General features: G+C 47.5%; 2 protein-coding genes across 2 annotated transcripts; both read left to right on the top strand.

Annotated features, from left to right (window-relative positions):
* Positions 1 to 6,616: 6,616 nt before the first annotated feature.
* Positions 6,617 to 8,515, top strand: LOC123042186 (40S ribosomal protein S7). The gene is made up of 5 exons (XM_044464694.1): positions 6,617 to 6,760; positions 6,850 to 6,923; positions 7,029 to 7,152; positions 7,826 to 8,008; positions 8,186 to 8,515. Exons 1-5 carry the CDS (start codon positions 6,686 to 6,688, stop codon positions 8,306 to 8,308), a joined length of 579 nt encoding a protein of 192 aa, XP_044320629.1. The 5' UTR covers positions 6,617 to 6,685; the 3' UTR covers positions 8,309 to 8,515.
* A 73-nt stretch (positions 8,516 to 8,588) lies between these two features.
* LOC123042174 (uncharacterized) lies at positions 8,589 to 11,846 on the top strand. Its single transcript, XM_044464687.1, has 3 exons — positions 8,589 to 9,089; positions 10,516 to 11,288; positions 11,365 to 11,846. Exons 1-2 carry the CDS (start codon positions 8,640 to 8,642, stop codon positions 11,170 to 11,172), a joined length of 1,107 nt encoding a protein of 368 aa, XP_044320622.1. The 5' UTR covers positions 8,589 to 8,639; the 3' UTR covers positions 11,173 to 11,288; positions 11,365 to 11,846.
* Positions 11,847 to 14,624: the final 2,778 nt, after the last annotated feature.

Raw genomic sequence — 14,624 nt, 5'->3', positions numbered from 1 at the left:
ATAGGATCTGGCTAATAGGATTGCCTCCCCTCAAAAAGAAAAAAAAACTAATAGAATTGTCTCAAAGAAAAACTACGAATAGAAGGAATTAGAACGGAACGACAAAGGAGAGATGGGCCGGCCCGTTTGTCGCGAGTGAAGGGAGGGGGGGGTGTGCCCGTTTGTGAAAAGACCTATATCGGACGCTAAAGGCGCCGAATAGGATCTGGCTAATAGGATTGCCTCCCCTCAAAAAGAAAAAAAACTAATAGAATTGTCTCAAAGAAAAACTATGAATACGAGGAATTAGAACGGAACGACGACTATAGCCGAGGCTTGTCTGCGTGTGCTTGTACTCATCTCCACTCATCTTGTTAATTCTTTGTTGACGAGCTTTCACTCTATCTCTAGCTCAGTTGTAACTGGACCTATTAATAGCTGGATTCTAACATTTGGTATCAGAGTCATAGATTCTTCGCAAATGTTAGCAGGAACCCCCAAATCCACACTCGAATTTGTTAGAGTTATATTGATGATGGCCTTTGGCCTTTTACATTCTAGCATTTTGGCATTCTCTTGTACATGTATATATTGTGGCTTTGGCCTTCTAATAATATATGTTCCATTTTCCTAACATGGTATTAGAGCTGTAAGGTTTTTTTCGGATGTGCAACTCGTGCGCCATCTGATCCAATCTCTAGTCCAGCCGCCGCCATTTCTCTCTTTCCTGCTGGCCGTGGTTTTGCTTTTCTTCGCTCTGCCTGTGTGGTTGTGTCCCATCTACAGCCACACTGCTTGCCTCGATCGATCCAGCCGCTGTCTACCGGATTCAATCCAGACTTGACTGCTGCTCCATCAGCCGGCTCGCTCCAGCTTCATTCTGCCTGTGCAGCGCCTGCCGATCTGCTCGTCCACGCCCCGTTCGTGCTGCCGGCCGTGGAGATTACACTGCTTGCCTCGATCGAGACCGCCACCTATCGGATCTCGTCTTCAGCAACTCTTCTGCTCAAGCTGCCAGAAGTCGATTCGCACCGGCCACTATTGATTACCGTCGGCGTCCAGATTGTGGGCCGCCCTTCTTGGAGATCGCTGGCTCTCGTCCAAGTTTCAGCCGCCGGCCACCGGATCCTGCCCAGGCTGCCGTCCGCGTCCGCTCAAGATCTCTGCCGGTTCTCGTGCGACACTACCGCAGCCCGTGTGCGTTGACTGCGTCGGGCTCGCGTGATCCACGGCCGTGCTATTCTGCTTGCTTCGGCTGCTGGTGGGCCGCCATGCTACTCGGCTGATAGGCCTGTGTTCTTTCAGCTGTTCACTCCAGGAGGCTTTCGGCTGTTGCCTTCAGAGTTCCGCTGCTGTTGTTAAAAAAATACTGCTATGATGTCTCTGTTGGATCTGCATCTCCGTCACTGCCCACAGACTTTCAACGGTGTTCCCTATATTGATCCTGTCTCGCTCATGCGCCGTCGCTCGGTGCTTGGTATACATCCGTCTATGGCATTGTCTCCTGCGGCGTCTTCAGCAGGCTATGTTGGTCGCTATACATCGACTCCTCTCGCGGCTTCCGCACATTGCGGTGACTGCTCTACATCGACTTCTCTCGTGGCTTTCACGCGCAGAGATGACCGCTCTACACCAACTCCTCTCGCGGCTTCTGCACGCGGCGATGACCGCTCTACACCGACTCCTCTCGCAGCTTCCGCGTGCGGCGGTGACCGCTGTACGACGACTCCTCTCGCGGCTTTAGCGCGCGGTGATTACCGCTCTACATCGACTCGCCTCGAGGCTTCCACGCGCGGTGGTGACCGCTCTACGTCGACTCCTCTCGCGGCTTCTATGCGCGGTGGTGTCCGCTCTACAGCGACTCCTCTCGTGGCTTCCGCACGGGGTGGTGACCGCTCTACGTCGACTCGCTACTCTCGGTCGACTCTACACATGACTTCCACGGGCGGCGTTGATTGCTCATCGTCAGCAGGTGTCTCTACCTCGACATCTTCCACCGTGTCCTTGTCTGCGCATGAGATTGCGCAGCTAAGGTGCTTGCTTGCTGCTTGGGATTCTTCACCGACAGGTTCTGCAGTTTCTGTGACTGACTCTTCTGGCACTGAGAAACCACCTTTCACATATTCAGGTACATCCCCATGGATTCTTGATACTGGAGCATCTTTTCATATGACTTATGATTCATCCACTTTGACATCCGTTTGACCTGTCGAGTCTCCCGTTCGTGTTCTTACGGCTGATGGCACTCCCCTCCCTGTAGCTAGTCGAGGCACTCTTAGTACTTCTTCATTTCATGTTCCCTTTGTCGCTCACGTTCCTCGACTTACCATGCAACTCATATCTGATGGTCAGATTGTTGACTCTAGTTGTAGGGTCATTCTCGACTTTGATTCTTGTTCTGTTCAGGATCGTCGCACGGGCGCTCTGCTTGGTGCTGGCCCTCGACGCTCTGATGGTCTCTGGGAGCTTGACTGGCTTCGTCTTCCCTCAGTTGCCACCGCTGCCAGTCTCGCAGCCCCTGTTGCTGCATCTACCAGCTCTTTTCAATAGTGGCATCATCATCTTGGCCATTTATGTGGTTCTCGTCTCTCCTCTTTGGTTCATCGTGGTGTTTTGGGGTCTGTCTCCGGTAACGCTTCTTTGGATTGTTTAGGTTGCAGGCTTGGTAAGCAGATTCAGCTACCCTATCCTCATAGTGAGTCTGTGTCCGAGCGCCCTTTTGATCTTGTTCACTCTGATGTTTGGGGTCCGGCTCCTTTCGCTTCAAAATGGGGTCATCGCTACTATATTATCTTTATAGATGATTTTTCTCGCTACACTTGGATCTACTTCATGTCTTCTCGTAGTGAGGTCTTATCTATATATAAAAAATTTGTTGCCATGGTTCATACCCAGTTTTCCACTCCTATTCGTGTTTTTCGTGCAGATTCAGCCGGTGAGTATATCTCCCATGCGCTGCGAGGATTCCTTGCTGAGCATGGTACTCTCACTCAGTTCTCTTGCCCTGGTGCTCATGCTCAAAATGGTGTGGCTGAGCGCAAGCATCGTCACCTTCTTGAAACGGCACGTGCGATGATGATTGCTGCCTCTCTTCCACCTCACTTCTGGGCCGAGGCTATTACTACTTCCACCTATGTTATCAACATTCAGCCATCTGCTGCTCTACAGGGTGGTATTCCTCTCGAGCGTCTTTCTGGTCGTTCTTTTGATTATTCGGTGCTTCGTTTGTTTGGTTGCGTTTGCTATGTTTTGCTTGCCCCTCGTGAACGCACCAAACTGACTACTCAGTCTGTTGAGTGCGTCTTTCTCGAATACAGTGATGAGCATAAGGGTTATCGTTGTTGGGATCCGGTTGGTCGTCGGATGCGTATTTCCCGGGATGTGACCTTTGATGAGTCTCGTCCCTTCTACCCACGTCCATCCTCCTCGGCCTTTTCCATGGAGGACATATCTTTTCTTACGTTTCCTGATACACCTCCCTATGTGCCTAATATTCCTACTCCTCGTCCCACTGTTGCAGATCTGACGCTGTATTCTCCTATGGATTCTTCTCTTCCCTCGTCGCATGACTCTCCACCTTCATCACCGATACCTTCCACTTCTCCACCTTCATCATCGATACCTTCCCCTTCTCCACCTTCATCACCGATACAATCCCCGTCTCCACCTCCAGTGATTCCACCTCTTCCCTCTTTTCCTTTCCATTATACTCGTCGTCCACGTGTTGTGGATGAGTCTACTGATGTGCCCTCTACTTTTGGTGTGTCATCTTCCTCCTCTCAGCCGACTTATGGTATTCGTTCTCGGCCTTGTCCGCCCCCTGACCGATATTCTCCTTCTCGCTATGGTCTTTCGACCGTTCTTGAGCCGACTTCTTATCGAGATGCCATTGTTCATCCTGAATGGCAGTTTGCGATGGCAGAGGAGATTGCTGCCCTTGAGCGCACCAGCACATGGGATCTAGTTTCTCTTCCTCCCCGTGTTCGTCCCATCAGTTGTAAGTGGGTATATAATGTTAAGACTCGCTCTGATGGTTCTCTTGAGCATTATAAAGCTCATCTTGTGGCTCGTGGCTTTCAGCAGGAGCATGGTCGTGATTACGATGAGATGTTTGCTTCTGTGGCCCATATGACCACTATTCGCACCCTTCTTGTTGTGGCCTCTGTTCGCCATTGGTCCGTGTCCCAACTTGATGTTAAGAATGCCTTTCTTAATGGTGAGTTGCGTGAGGAAGTTTATATGCAGCCACCACCTGGGTATTCAGTTCCCGATGGCATGGTTTGTCGTCTTCGTCGCTCTCTCTATGGCCTTAAGCAAGCCCCCCGTGCTTGGTTTGAGCGTTTTGCCTCTGTGGTCACTTCAGCTGGTTTTTTGCCCAGTGCTCATGATCCAGCGCTATTTGTCCATCTTTCTGCTCGTGGTCGCACTCTTCTTCTTCTATATGTTGATGACATGATCATCACTGGCGACGATTCTGAGTACATTGCCTTTGTCAAGGCCCGTCTCAGTGAGCAGTTTCTTATGTCTAATCTTGGTCCTCTTCGTTATTTTCTCGGGATTGAGGTATCCTCCACCTCTAATGGTTTCTTTATTTCCCAAGAGAAGTATATCCGGCATCTTCTTGCTCGTGCGACTCTTAGTGATGAGCGCACTGTTGATACTCCTATGGAGCTCAATGTTAACCTTCGCGCTTCTGATGGTGAGCTCTTGTCAGATCCGACGCGTTACCGTCATCTTGTTGGAAGTCTTGTCTATCTTGCTGTCACTCGTCCAGATATCTCTTATCCTGTTCATATTCTGAGTCAGTTTGTTTCCGCTCCCACTTCAGTTCACTATAGTCACCTTCTTTGTGTTCTATGATATCTTCGTGGCACGATTTCTCATCGTCTCTTTTTCCCCGTACCAGCTCGTTACAGCTCCAGGCCTATTCAGATGCTACATGGGCTAGTGATCCTTGCGATCGCCGTTCACTTTCTGCTTACTGTGTTTTTCTTGGTGGTTCTCTCATTGCCTGGAAGACGAAGAAACAGACTGCAGTTTCCCGTTCGAGTGCAGAGGCCGAGTTGAGAGCTATGTCTCTTTTGACGGCAGAGGTGACTTGGTTACGATGATTATTGGAGGATTTTGGTGTTTCTATTACTACACCCACCACTCTCTTATCCGACAGTACAGGTGCCATCAGTATTGCGCGAGACCCTGAGAAGCATGAGCTTACCAAGCATATTGGTGTTGATGCTTATTATGTGCGCACTGATGTGCATGATCGTGTTGTTGCTCTTTAGTATGTGCCTTCCGAGTTACAACTAGCGGATTTCTTCACGAAGGCCCAAACTAGAGCGCAACATAGATTTCACCTCTCCAAACTCAGTGTTGTGGATCCACCATGAGTTTGAGGGGGAGGGGGGGGTGTTAGAGTTATATTGATGATGGCCTTTGGCCTTTTACATTCTAGCCTTTTGGCATTCTCTTGTACATGTATATATTGTGGCTTTGGCCTCCTAGTAATACATGTTCCATTTTCCTAATAGAATTATCCTCCCAACATCTTATATCATCGCCATGGAGGATGAGACTCATTGATGAAAGTGATGCAGGAGTTTGCGTTGACGAATCCAGTAATTGACACCGAGAGTGGGTTGTGTACATGGTGCTGGTAAACATAAAGGAGACCACACCAATTTCTTTTTCAATGAATTCTACCTCATACCGACACTCTTGTGCTCACGTCCCCTCGCTAGCAGCATTGTCCTCATCTCTGGCGAGCACGTCTATGTGCAACATCGCCTCCACCAACTGTTGGGTCGCAACCTCTGTGTTTGCGGCGACGACCACGAACATCTCTACACCGACCACAACCTTTACCCCTCTTGCATCAGGCGACGTCAACTCCGTGCTTGCTCAAAACACGACCATTCTCTTGGTCCGCAAGGATGAACTCCACTTCGTGCCACCCACTGGTATCAGCATGCCTTCTTCCAAGCTCGTCGTGTCCACTGTGCTCCCTCCATCCTCGACCGCGCGTGACGTCGTTGCCACAACATCAACAACCACAATATGCTTGACCACCGTCTGTAAGGGGTGTGTACTCGATGAAGCGTTAGCTACATCCTCCCCAGTGGTCATACTGGCTTCCTTGACCACTCGCTCAATGTCAGCAACTTCCACGATGATATCTAAGGTCATTCACATGCCTGCCGCTACTCCTGGGCCGTCCTCGTCTGGCGACACTGACATCGTCATTAGCCTTCCCGTCACTTGTCACCCTTCAAAAATAAATAATTAGCAATTAATCTCTTATCTTTGTTATTCCAATAAAGCAAATCAATCATGGGCACATACCTATTTTGCCTGTTTAAGCAATGACAGAAATATCTATGCTTTATAAACAAAACATATATTTTTTATTCTACCTGTTTTGCATCATAATTTATCCCGTATGGTCCTCCTATATATTGTGTTAAAAATAATAATATTTGGATCAGCGGCAGCGCATGAGCACATACACAGTCCATTTTGTTTTTGATAAAGATCAAAATTGGGCCAGTGCCACAGGCCTTCTGTACCGAGCGTGGCCCAGCCCACAAACATTTTGGGATTCCTTATAGACCTATAAAATCGTATCCCACTACTCGCGGCCGCCTCCAAACCCTACCTCCGTGGCCGCCACCCCTCGACCTCCCTCACGCGAAGAAAGGGCGAAAGCACCATGTACACGGCGAGGAAGAAGATCCAGAAGGACAAGGGCCTCGAGCCCTCCGAGTTCGAGGACTCCGTCGCGCAGGTAGCTAAGAAGCCCTCTAGTCTCACGTCACTGCTGTTGCGCGTGGTCTCTGCGCTCCGTGTTTCACCACCGCGGTTTCGTGTTTGTAGGCATTCTTCGACCTGGAGAATGGCAGCCAGGAGCTCAAGAGCGACGTTAAAGACCTCTACATCAACGCCGCCTTGTAAGTCATCAGCCAGTCTTAACCTTGGTTTTCGTTTCTGTTGAGTAGCAGTCCAAGTGGTAGCGAGGTGTGATGGTTTCTGGTTTGTGCTGCCTCGTGTTGCAGCCAGATGGATGTTACAGGGAACAGGAAGGCCGTAGTCATCCACGTGCCGTACAGGCTCCGCAAGAACTTCAGGAAGATCCACGTCAGGCTTGTCAGGGAGCTCGAGAAGAAGTTCAGCGGCAAGGTTAGTGAATTGCCATTCACCTTGTTAGATTCCTTTCCTTTGAGAACAGTGTGATATACAGTAATCAGTATTTCACATAGGAGTAAGTTGGAGTAAGTTCGCTAGTCCGAAGGATTGCTTATGTGTTGTAGATTTCGTAGACAAAGATGGTATTCCCCTACAGCTATAGCAGTATACTGCTTTACCAGAGAGCATGCCTGTATGCTCCTCCTGAATCCTGTTATGTTTTGCACTACACTCTGCTGCTAAAAGTACAATGCGATACCTCTGTGTGTGGAATGTTCACCATTATGCTTCCTAGACTACAACTAGGATGCTGTACTCTTATGGGCATGTGTTTTCCGTTTGGAAGAGTTGTATTTACTCGAATGCTGTGGCAGTTTTTTCTTATTTCCTTCTTTGTCAGGTGCTATTTACAATGTTTGTCATCTTTTTATTCAATGTTACTGGTTTAAAGTCGAATTTGGTTGTTCGTCTAACGTTATTGCAGAGTAATTATTGTATTCATGTCACTTCCCTGCAATTGCCAAATAATACTCTGTTCGAGAAATTTCTTCATGTCTTTCGCCTAGCAAAATGCCAAACCCCCCCAATTACGCTGAAGCAAATGTTAGCCATTGTCCCGTTTGTTCCGTGCTTGTTGAAATGTGTGGTTGACTATGACTCAATGCAGGATGTTGTTATTGTTGCAACAAGGCGGATTGTGAGGCCACCCAAGAAGGGTTCTGCTGTTGTTCGCCCTCGTACCAGAACTTTGACCGCTGTTCATGATGGTCTTTTGGAGGATGTTGTGTACCCAGCTGAGATTGTGGGGAAACGTGTCAGATATCGCCTAGATGGCTCGAAGATCATTAAGGTAAGATTTGACCACTGCATTGATATAGCTGATTATTGTCTAGACAATTTTTGATTAGCTTGAACTTTTACATCTCTATTTCACTCTTGTAATTTCTTCTGAATTGATCAACATTGACGCTGTTGATCCAAACAATTTTTTGTTGGTGCGCTGTTTATTTTACTGGTGTTGTTGCAGATCTTCTTGGACCCGAAGGAACGCAACAACACAGAGTACAAGTTGGATACCTTCACTGCAGTGTACCGCAGGCTTTGTGGCAAGGATGTTGTGTACGAGTACCCGGTTGCCGAAACTGCTTGAAGATCCATATTTATTTGCATATTGGCCCTCTTGTTCATGTATTGAATTTGCGACGGCTTGCTTGAGCTCGTTGTTTCTCGGATCATGTATTCGAAAAATCAAAAATATAGCTGTGATGCCAAACCTAAATATTTGCTAGTTCGAGATGGTAACGAGTGAAAAGTGTTGAATTTTGAGCTTTAAATTAAGTTGCACTTGTTATATTTACGTGACGAGTGAACACTGAGTTAGGGCCTGTTCTGATCTCCTCCCACTCCATACTTCTAAAAACTTCTGCCTGAAGGCAGCCCGAACGGATTAGCTTCACGAAGCTAAAATTCAGGAAGCTGCGATGGGCTGTAGTTCATTTTTTCGAAGCGATAGATTCCCAGCTTCCTGTTTTCGTGAATCTGAAGCTGTTTTCGTGAATCTGAAGCTGCTTGTTATTTACGGCCGAATTGCCACCGCCAAGAAAAACGTTTCGCTCAACACCCCCTCGCTCGATCCCGCAGGTCAACCTGGTCGCACACAACTCCCTTCCCCTCGCTTCTCTGTAGCCCTACCGCCGCCGCCACGCTCAGCAGCCCCCGTCGCCGGCCAAATCGTTGACTCAACTACAGAACCGGCCGTCCCAGTCTATTTCCCGCCGGATCCCATCGTCTTCGCCGTCCGTCGCGCCTGGTGCAAGGAGCTGCAACCCCATGGCTCGGAGGAGCCGGCCCCAACGCCATTGACGCCCAAGCGACGCTCCCAAGCCAGGAGTGGCACGAGGACTACCGCACCTCCAAGCATAAACTGCAAGGTGAGCTCGTCCCCTTCTCTTCTTCCCTATGGATTGGTGTCCTCGCATGTCCTCTGTTCTGTACATCTGTGCAGTTTATTTTCAGAGTTGTATTTGTTGTGTGCAAATTCCTACAGTAGAACCTATTCTTTGTTGTGCAAATCTGGAATATATGTGCAATTCTGGAATCATAAGCTTTAATGCATATTGCTATGAGGGTACTGCCATGAGTGCTAACCTGTTGCATCATTCAGAAAAGTGAAATACAGTTTTGGGTATGCAGAAAATGTACTACTACTCTGAAGTATATGTGTGCATAAGTTAATGCATATTTCTATGTGGGTACTGCCATGAGTGGTAATGTGTTACAATTTTCAGAAAAGTGAAATACAATTTTGGCTATGCAGAAAATGTACTGCTATATGTTTGCAATTTATTATCATGAGTCTAGTGGTGTATGCGTGCAAATGTACTGCTAGTTCAGATATTACATGCCCTTGGCTGTGTAGAAAAGTATAATTTTTGTATTTATCAAAGTGACATGCATTTTTTTAGAGAAGTTTCAAGTATGGCTGGGGCTGCTGAATGGAGCGTTGAAAAACTCAGATTATGTGCGAGTTGTTTGCTGAGCAAGTGAATGCCGGAAATATAGCAGTACCTCGAGAGTGCGGCGGTGACCATTGGAATCCCTCTTCCGGCATACCTCCCCCCTCTAGTGCGGCGGTGAAAGCCGCCATCAATGTTGATGAGATCGAAGATCTTGATTTGGATGATACTGAAGAACAAACATCTCAGGCAACACCTACTTCATCTAAAGTGAGGCTTGGGATCGTCATTCCGGAGAAGAACAAGAAACCAAAGACCGCACAAGTGATGTGTGAGCAAGTTACAAGAATTGGTGACATTGCTGAGGCTTCTCACTCATCATTCCAGTCTTTCGTGAAGCAAGATAAGGCAAACTGTGTCACCTCGGTCATGGATGAAGTCATTGCTTGTGGTGCAACAATAGGTACCGATGAGTTCTTCATGGCTAGCGAGTTGTTTATGAAGAGGGCACAAAGGGAGATGTTTCTTTACATTCCTCTTGAGTCTCGAAAGAGTTGGTTGCGTAGGAAGTATGACTTGAAGTATGGGAACTAGTTTACATGCCTACCATCTATGTGTGATGGCCATGTTTTATGCTGAACCTAGTGCTTGATACCATTTCATCTTTTATGTTGAACCATCTTTTATGTTGTTGAAACATCTTTTATGTTGTTTAACCTATTGTTTGCTATTTACTAATGCATTTTGTGGAACCATTTGCTATTTATGAATGCATTGTGAACCAGCTCTATGTTTATGTTGTTAGACCTAGTGTTTGCTATTTATGTATGTATTATGTATATGTTCTTGATCCAATTGGTTCTAACTTGTGTTTCATATGTTGACGGTTGTTTATTTGCAGATGTCATCGGATAGTGAAAGTGACGATGACACAAATTATGAAAGAAAGAAAGTTATGGTTCTCCAATATCAACATGATATGGCCATGCTTTATTCGGCTATGTCATCAATAGTTGGGAAGTATTGCAAAAGTTGGGTCATGAAGGCCGACCCTAGGACATCTAGGTTGAGTGGTTTTGAATGGTTGCGAGAGACTATTGGCACACCCGAAGAGACGTACACAATGTTGAGAATGAATGCAAATGTGTTCTTTGATCTTCATGACAAGTTGGTGGCGGAGTATGGCCTCAAAGAAACATGTTTTGTTACCACTTATGAGTCTCTTGCTATGTACTTGTGGACCTTGGGCGGTTGTGAATCAAACAGGAGAACCCAAAACCGTTTCAAACATGGAGCAGATACAGTTCACCGTAAGTTCCATGAGGTTCTACAATGTGTGGTCAAGATGTCATCTCACAACATTAGGCCTCAAGACCCAAATTTTCACATCGTCCATGATAGGATTAAGCGTGACAAAAGGGCTTATTCTCATCTCAAAGATTTCATTGGTGCAATAGATGGAACACATATTAGGGCTTCTATTCCGGAAGGACCTTCAAAAATAAGGGTACATTGGAAGAACCGGTGCAACAACACAGAATGTGATGGCGGTATGTGACTTTGATATGCATTCCACCTATGCTTCAATTGGATAACCAGGTTCTATGCATGATACAAGTGTGCTATTTCATGCAATTGAAAATGACAAGGCCACATTCCCACATCCTCCCAACGGTAAGTATTTCTTGTTGTTGCAATTTATATAACATGTCCTTCAACTCACAATCATGTTTGTTGTCCATTTCTATAGGCAAGTATTACCTTGTAGACGCCGGCTATCCTAATAGGGATGGCTATCTAGCACCATACAAAGGTGAACGCTATCACGTCCCCGACTTTCAACGAGGTGCACCCCCAACTACTCCTGTAGAGAAGTTCAACCGTATCCGCTCCTCCAAGCGCAATACCATAGAGAGAACCTTTGGTGTGTGGAAGATGAAATGGAAAATCTTGCTCAAGATGCCAAACTATTCGATTCAAACACAAAAGATGATAATTGCGGCTACCATGACACTACACAACTATGTCCACCTCCATGACAAAGAGGATATCCACTTTCTTCGGTGTCAGAGGGATCCAGATTATGTCCCAACTATTCCAGAGAGATACAAGAAGTATGTTATTGAGATACAAGAAGTATGTTATTCCTCCAAATGCATCGGATTCTTCAACACCGGCGGAAAGTGGTCCTAACATGGATTTGTTTAGACATGAACTAGCTACCGCCATTGATCTTAGTTGGTGAAGTAATCATGTTCATGTCTTTAGATGTGACACAATTTTGATTTGCAAACTTATATGCAAATGAAACTTCATGCCGGCTGTGTGTAGTTCTCTGTACACCTCTTAGTTCAAAAAATACATTACAAAATAAGTCATGTACAGTTCAAAAATACATGGCGGCTGCAGGCCCAGCTCTATGTACACTTCTACCTCTCTGTACACCTCTGGAGAAATCACACAAATTATCTAGTGTGAAAAAAGGCCAGCCATTCACCCCAGGAAGCAGGCCCAACTCGTTTATATCCTTTTTATTAGCCTGTGTGCAGTTTAGCCCGAAATGGGCTGCTTCCAGCCGGCCCAAGGTGGCAAGAAGGTGGGCTTCAACGCCCCAACTAGGCTGCCAACTCACGCAGGCACTAGGAGAAGTTGCCTCGCCTCCAGAATGGTTTGCGTAGCTCCACCTAAAGCGAGAAGTCGGGGCAGAAGCTGGATACGAGAAGTTTTGCTGAAGCTAGCGTGTTTCAGAACAGGCCCTTAGTCTCCTTGAAAATTCAGGCCCCTGAAATTGTAGGGGTTGATGAACTGATGAACCCTTGAAATGTCCCAACCTCAAACCTGGAAAGCTTGTAGGGGAACGGATACCTCTTGGTGTGGTGGTTGCCTCTGACCTCCATTGTGTCCACCGCTTTCTACCCCGTGCTGCCGCCCCAGCAACCAGTGGTGTTGGGGATGGACGAAAGCACTGCAGCTGCTCCCTGGGCTGTGTCCCCGCCATTGATCCCGGTCGTGTCCGAAACAGCAACTGGAGCCAGCCTGCAACACTGAGCGAGGTGGGCACCTGTACTGCGGTGCTGGACGACGAGGTAGGCGTTGGGTAGAACACGTGCAACGCTGGCGGAGCTCAGGCGACGACGCTAGGTTAGGACCCCAGCTCTAGGTCGTGATGGAGGAGGCGTTGTGCCGGGTGTGGAGGATCTCATCAAACAGGTGGTGGATTAAGAGATGGAAGGGGAAAGGAGAGGAAAGAGGCTTTTCTGGCCGGGACTGTCTCTAGGGATTTAAGGATTTAAGAGCATCTACAACCGCGTAAAGCAAATCTGACCCTTCAAATGTCTGTGAACGTGTCCGGTCAAATAATCTATACTATCCTAATCCTGGTCGAAGTTGTTCAATATCTCCGTGCCCGGCTCCGGCTAGGTGGGCGGTAGCCGCAACTCCGGCTCATGCGACTCCTCCACGTCGGGCTCCGCATCCATCTCCGCTTCGACCTCGTCGAAGAACGCGTCGGTCGCCACCTGTTCCTGCCGGATGAACTGCCGGTTGGCCTCCACATAGGACTCATTCTGGATAGACTCCAGGATGGCCTGCTGCTCCGCCATCTCGGCCGCTCGGGCGACCGCGAACTCTGCCTCGTCCTTCATGTTGAAGCCCAGAGCCGGAGCCGGCGCCAACTACTCCTCCGGTTGCTTCGCCTCCTACAAATTCGCCACCTCCATCGGAGCCAGCTACTGGTCCTCTTCCTCCTCCGCCTCCAGCTGCTCCTCCTGCTTCGGCGAGTCTGGAGGCAAGTCGGTCACGATGCGTGCTGCATGCCTCGCACGAATCTCCTGGTCAATCTAGAACCAGCGCTCCGACGTGAGCATAACATACGTGACATTCTTTTGCCGAACCATGACGAAGCCGGAGGGCGTGGGAAGAGCGCGGAGCGGGAGAGAGGTGGTGGATGGGCTCGGGCTGGCAGCGCAAAGAGGGAGGAGGTGGATGTGGTTGCTGTTGGGGGACGATAGCCGGCTTAAATAGCTGGATTTGGCCTCAGGCGGCGAGCTGGAGCGGCGCCACACGACATGCACACCCCCTCAAAGGAGACGTCCATCGAACCGCCGGGTTTTTGGGCGATTCCATCTGGAACCCCATCGTGAGTCCGACGTGGCGGAAGTGGCCGGGCGCGCTCGGGCGCCCTCATATCCGCCTCATATTTGGGATGGATATGAGAGGTGCCGGTCAACCCGGACGTTTGAGGCCCGTTTAAGGACCCGTCTGGATCGCATTTTTATGACCAGTCAGTGACCGGGCCGTCCATCCGGGTGTTTGTTTAGGGCGCCCGATTGTAGATGCTCTAAGCATCAGGGGATGACTAGAACATTTTAGGAGTTATGTTTGAAAGATGATTTTGGGAGTTAATATGCACAGGAGGGCTAGTGATGCTCTTACTAGTCATGTCTATGTTCGTTCCGGTGACCAGTGAGAACTGCTCAGATCTATTATAAAAGTTCATCGGAGTATAAAACATCTCAAATATAATAAAAATTATATTAGAACTAGTGAACTGCTCAGATCTATTATAGAAGTTTATTGTGACGCCCGGGTAATTAAGCTACAATGATCCTCTGCTAATGATGCCACGTCACCTCGATTACTGTTCCTAATCTCGTGTTAGTTCGTAACTGATTCAAATTCAAATTCAAAATCAACCAAAGAATAAAAGTTTTCGAATATTAAAACTAAAATGTTCAGAGTGAACCAAATATTGCATAGGTAATTATGGTGGAGAAAGCACACCTTTATAAAATGTTTAAACACTCTAAAATGAATAAAATAGTAACAATAATAATTATTTAAATGCTTTCAAAATGTTAAACAATTTCAAAACTATTTTGCTTCGATGCTAAGTGGTTTGTGGCTGTGGCTTAGCTTGCAACCTCTATTTTCTTGCCACTGTAGTATTTTACTAAAATGAGAAATAAAAGAAAACAAATAAACAGAAACTATAAAAGAAAATAAGGTTTA

This window comes from Triticum aestivum, chromosome 1A (genome assembly GCF_018294505.1).
Source record: "Triticum aestivum cultivar Chinese Spring chromosome 1A, IWGSC CS RefSeq v2.1, whole genome shotgun sequence".
NCBI lineage: Eukaryota > Viridiplantae > Streptophyta > Magnoliopsida > Poales > Poaceae > Triticum > Triticum aestivum.
The sequence above is the reverse complement of the archived record's forward strand: the minus strand, read 5'-3'. Positions and strand labels throughout refer to the sequence as shown.

Excerpts from the sequence above, each read along its gene's own strand:
- LOC123042186 (XM_044464694.1), top strand. The coding sequence starts at position 6,686 with ATGTACACGGCGAGGAAGAAGATCCAGAAGGACAAGGGCCTCGAGCCC. Across the intron at positions 7,153-7,825 it reads AGAAGAAGTTCAGCGGCAAG|GATGTTGTTATTGTTGCAAC; the intron begins GTTAGTGAATTG and ends GACTCAATGCAG. Across the intron at positions 8,009-8,185 it reads ATGGCTCGAAGATCATTAAG|ATCTTCTTGGACCCGAAGGA; the intron begins GTAAGATTTGAC and ends GTGTTGTTGCAG.
- LOC123042174 (XM_044464687.1), top strand. The coding sequence starts at position 8,640 with ATGGGCTGTAGTTCATTTTTTCGAAGCGATAGATTCCCAGCTTCCTGT. Across the intron at positions 9,090-10,515 it reads CTCCAAGCATAAACTGCAAG|ATGTCATCGGATAGTGAAAG; the intron begins GTGAGCTCGTCC and ends GTTTATTTGCAG.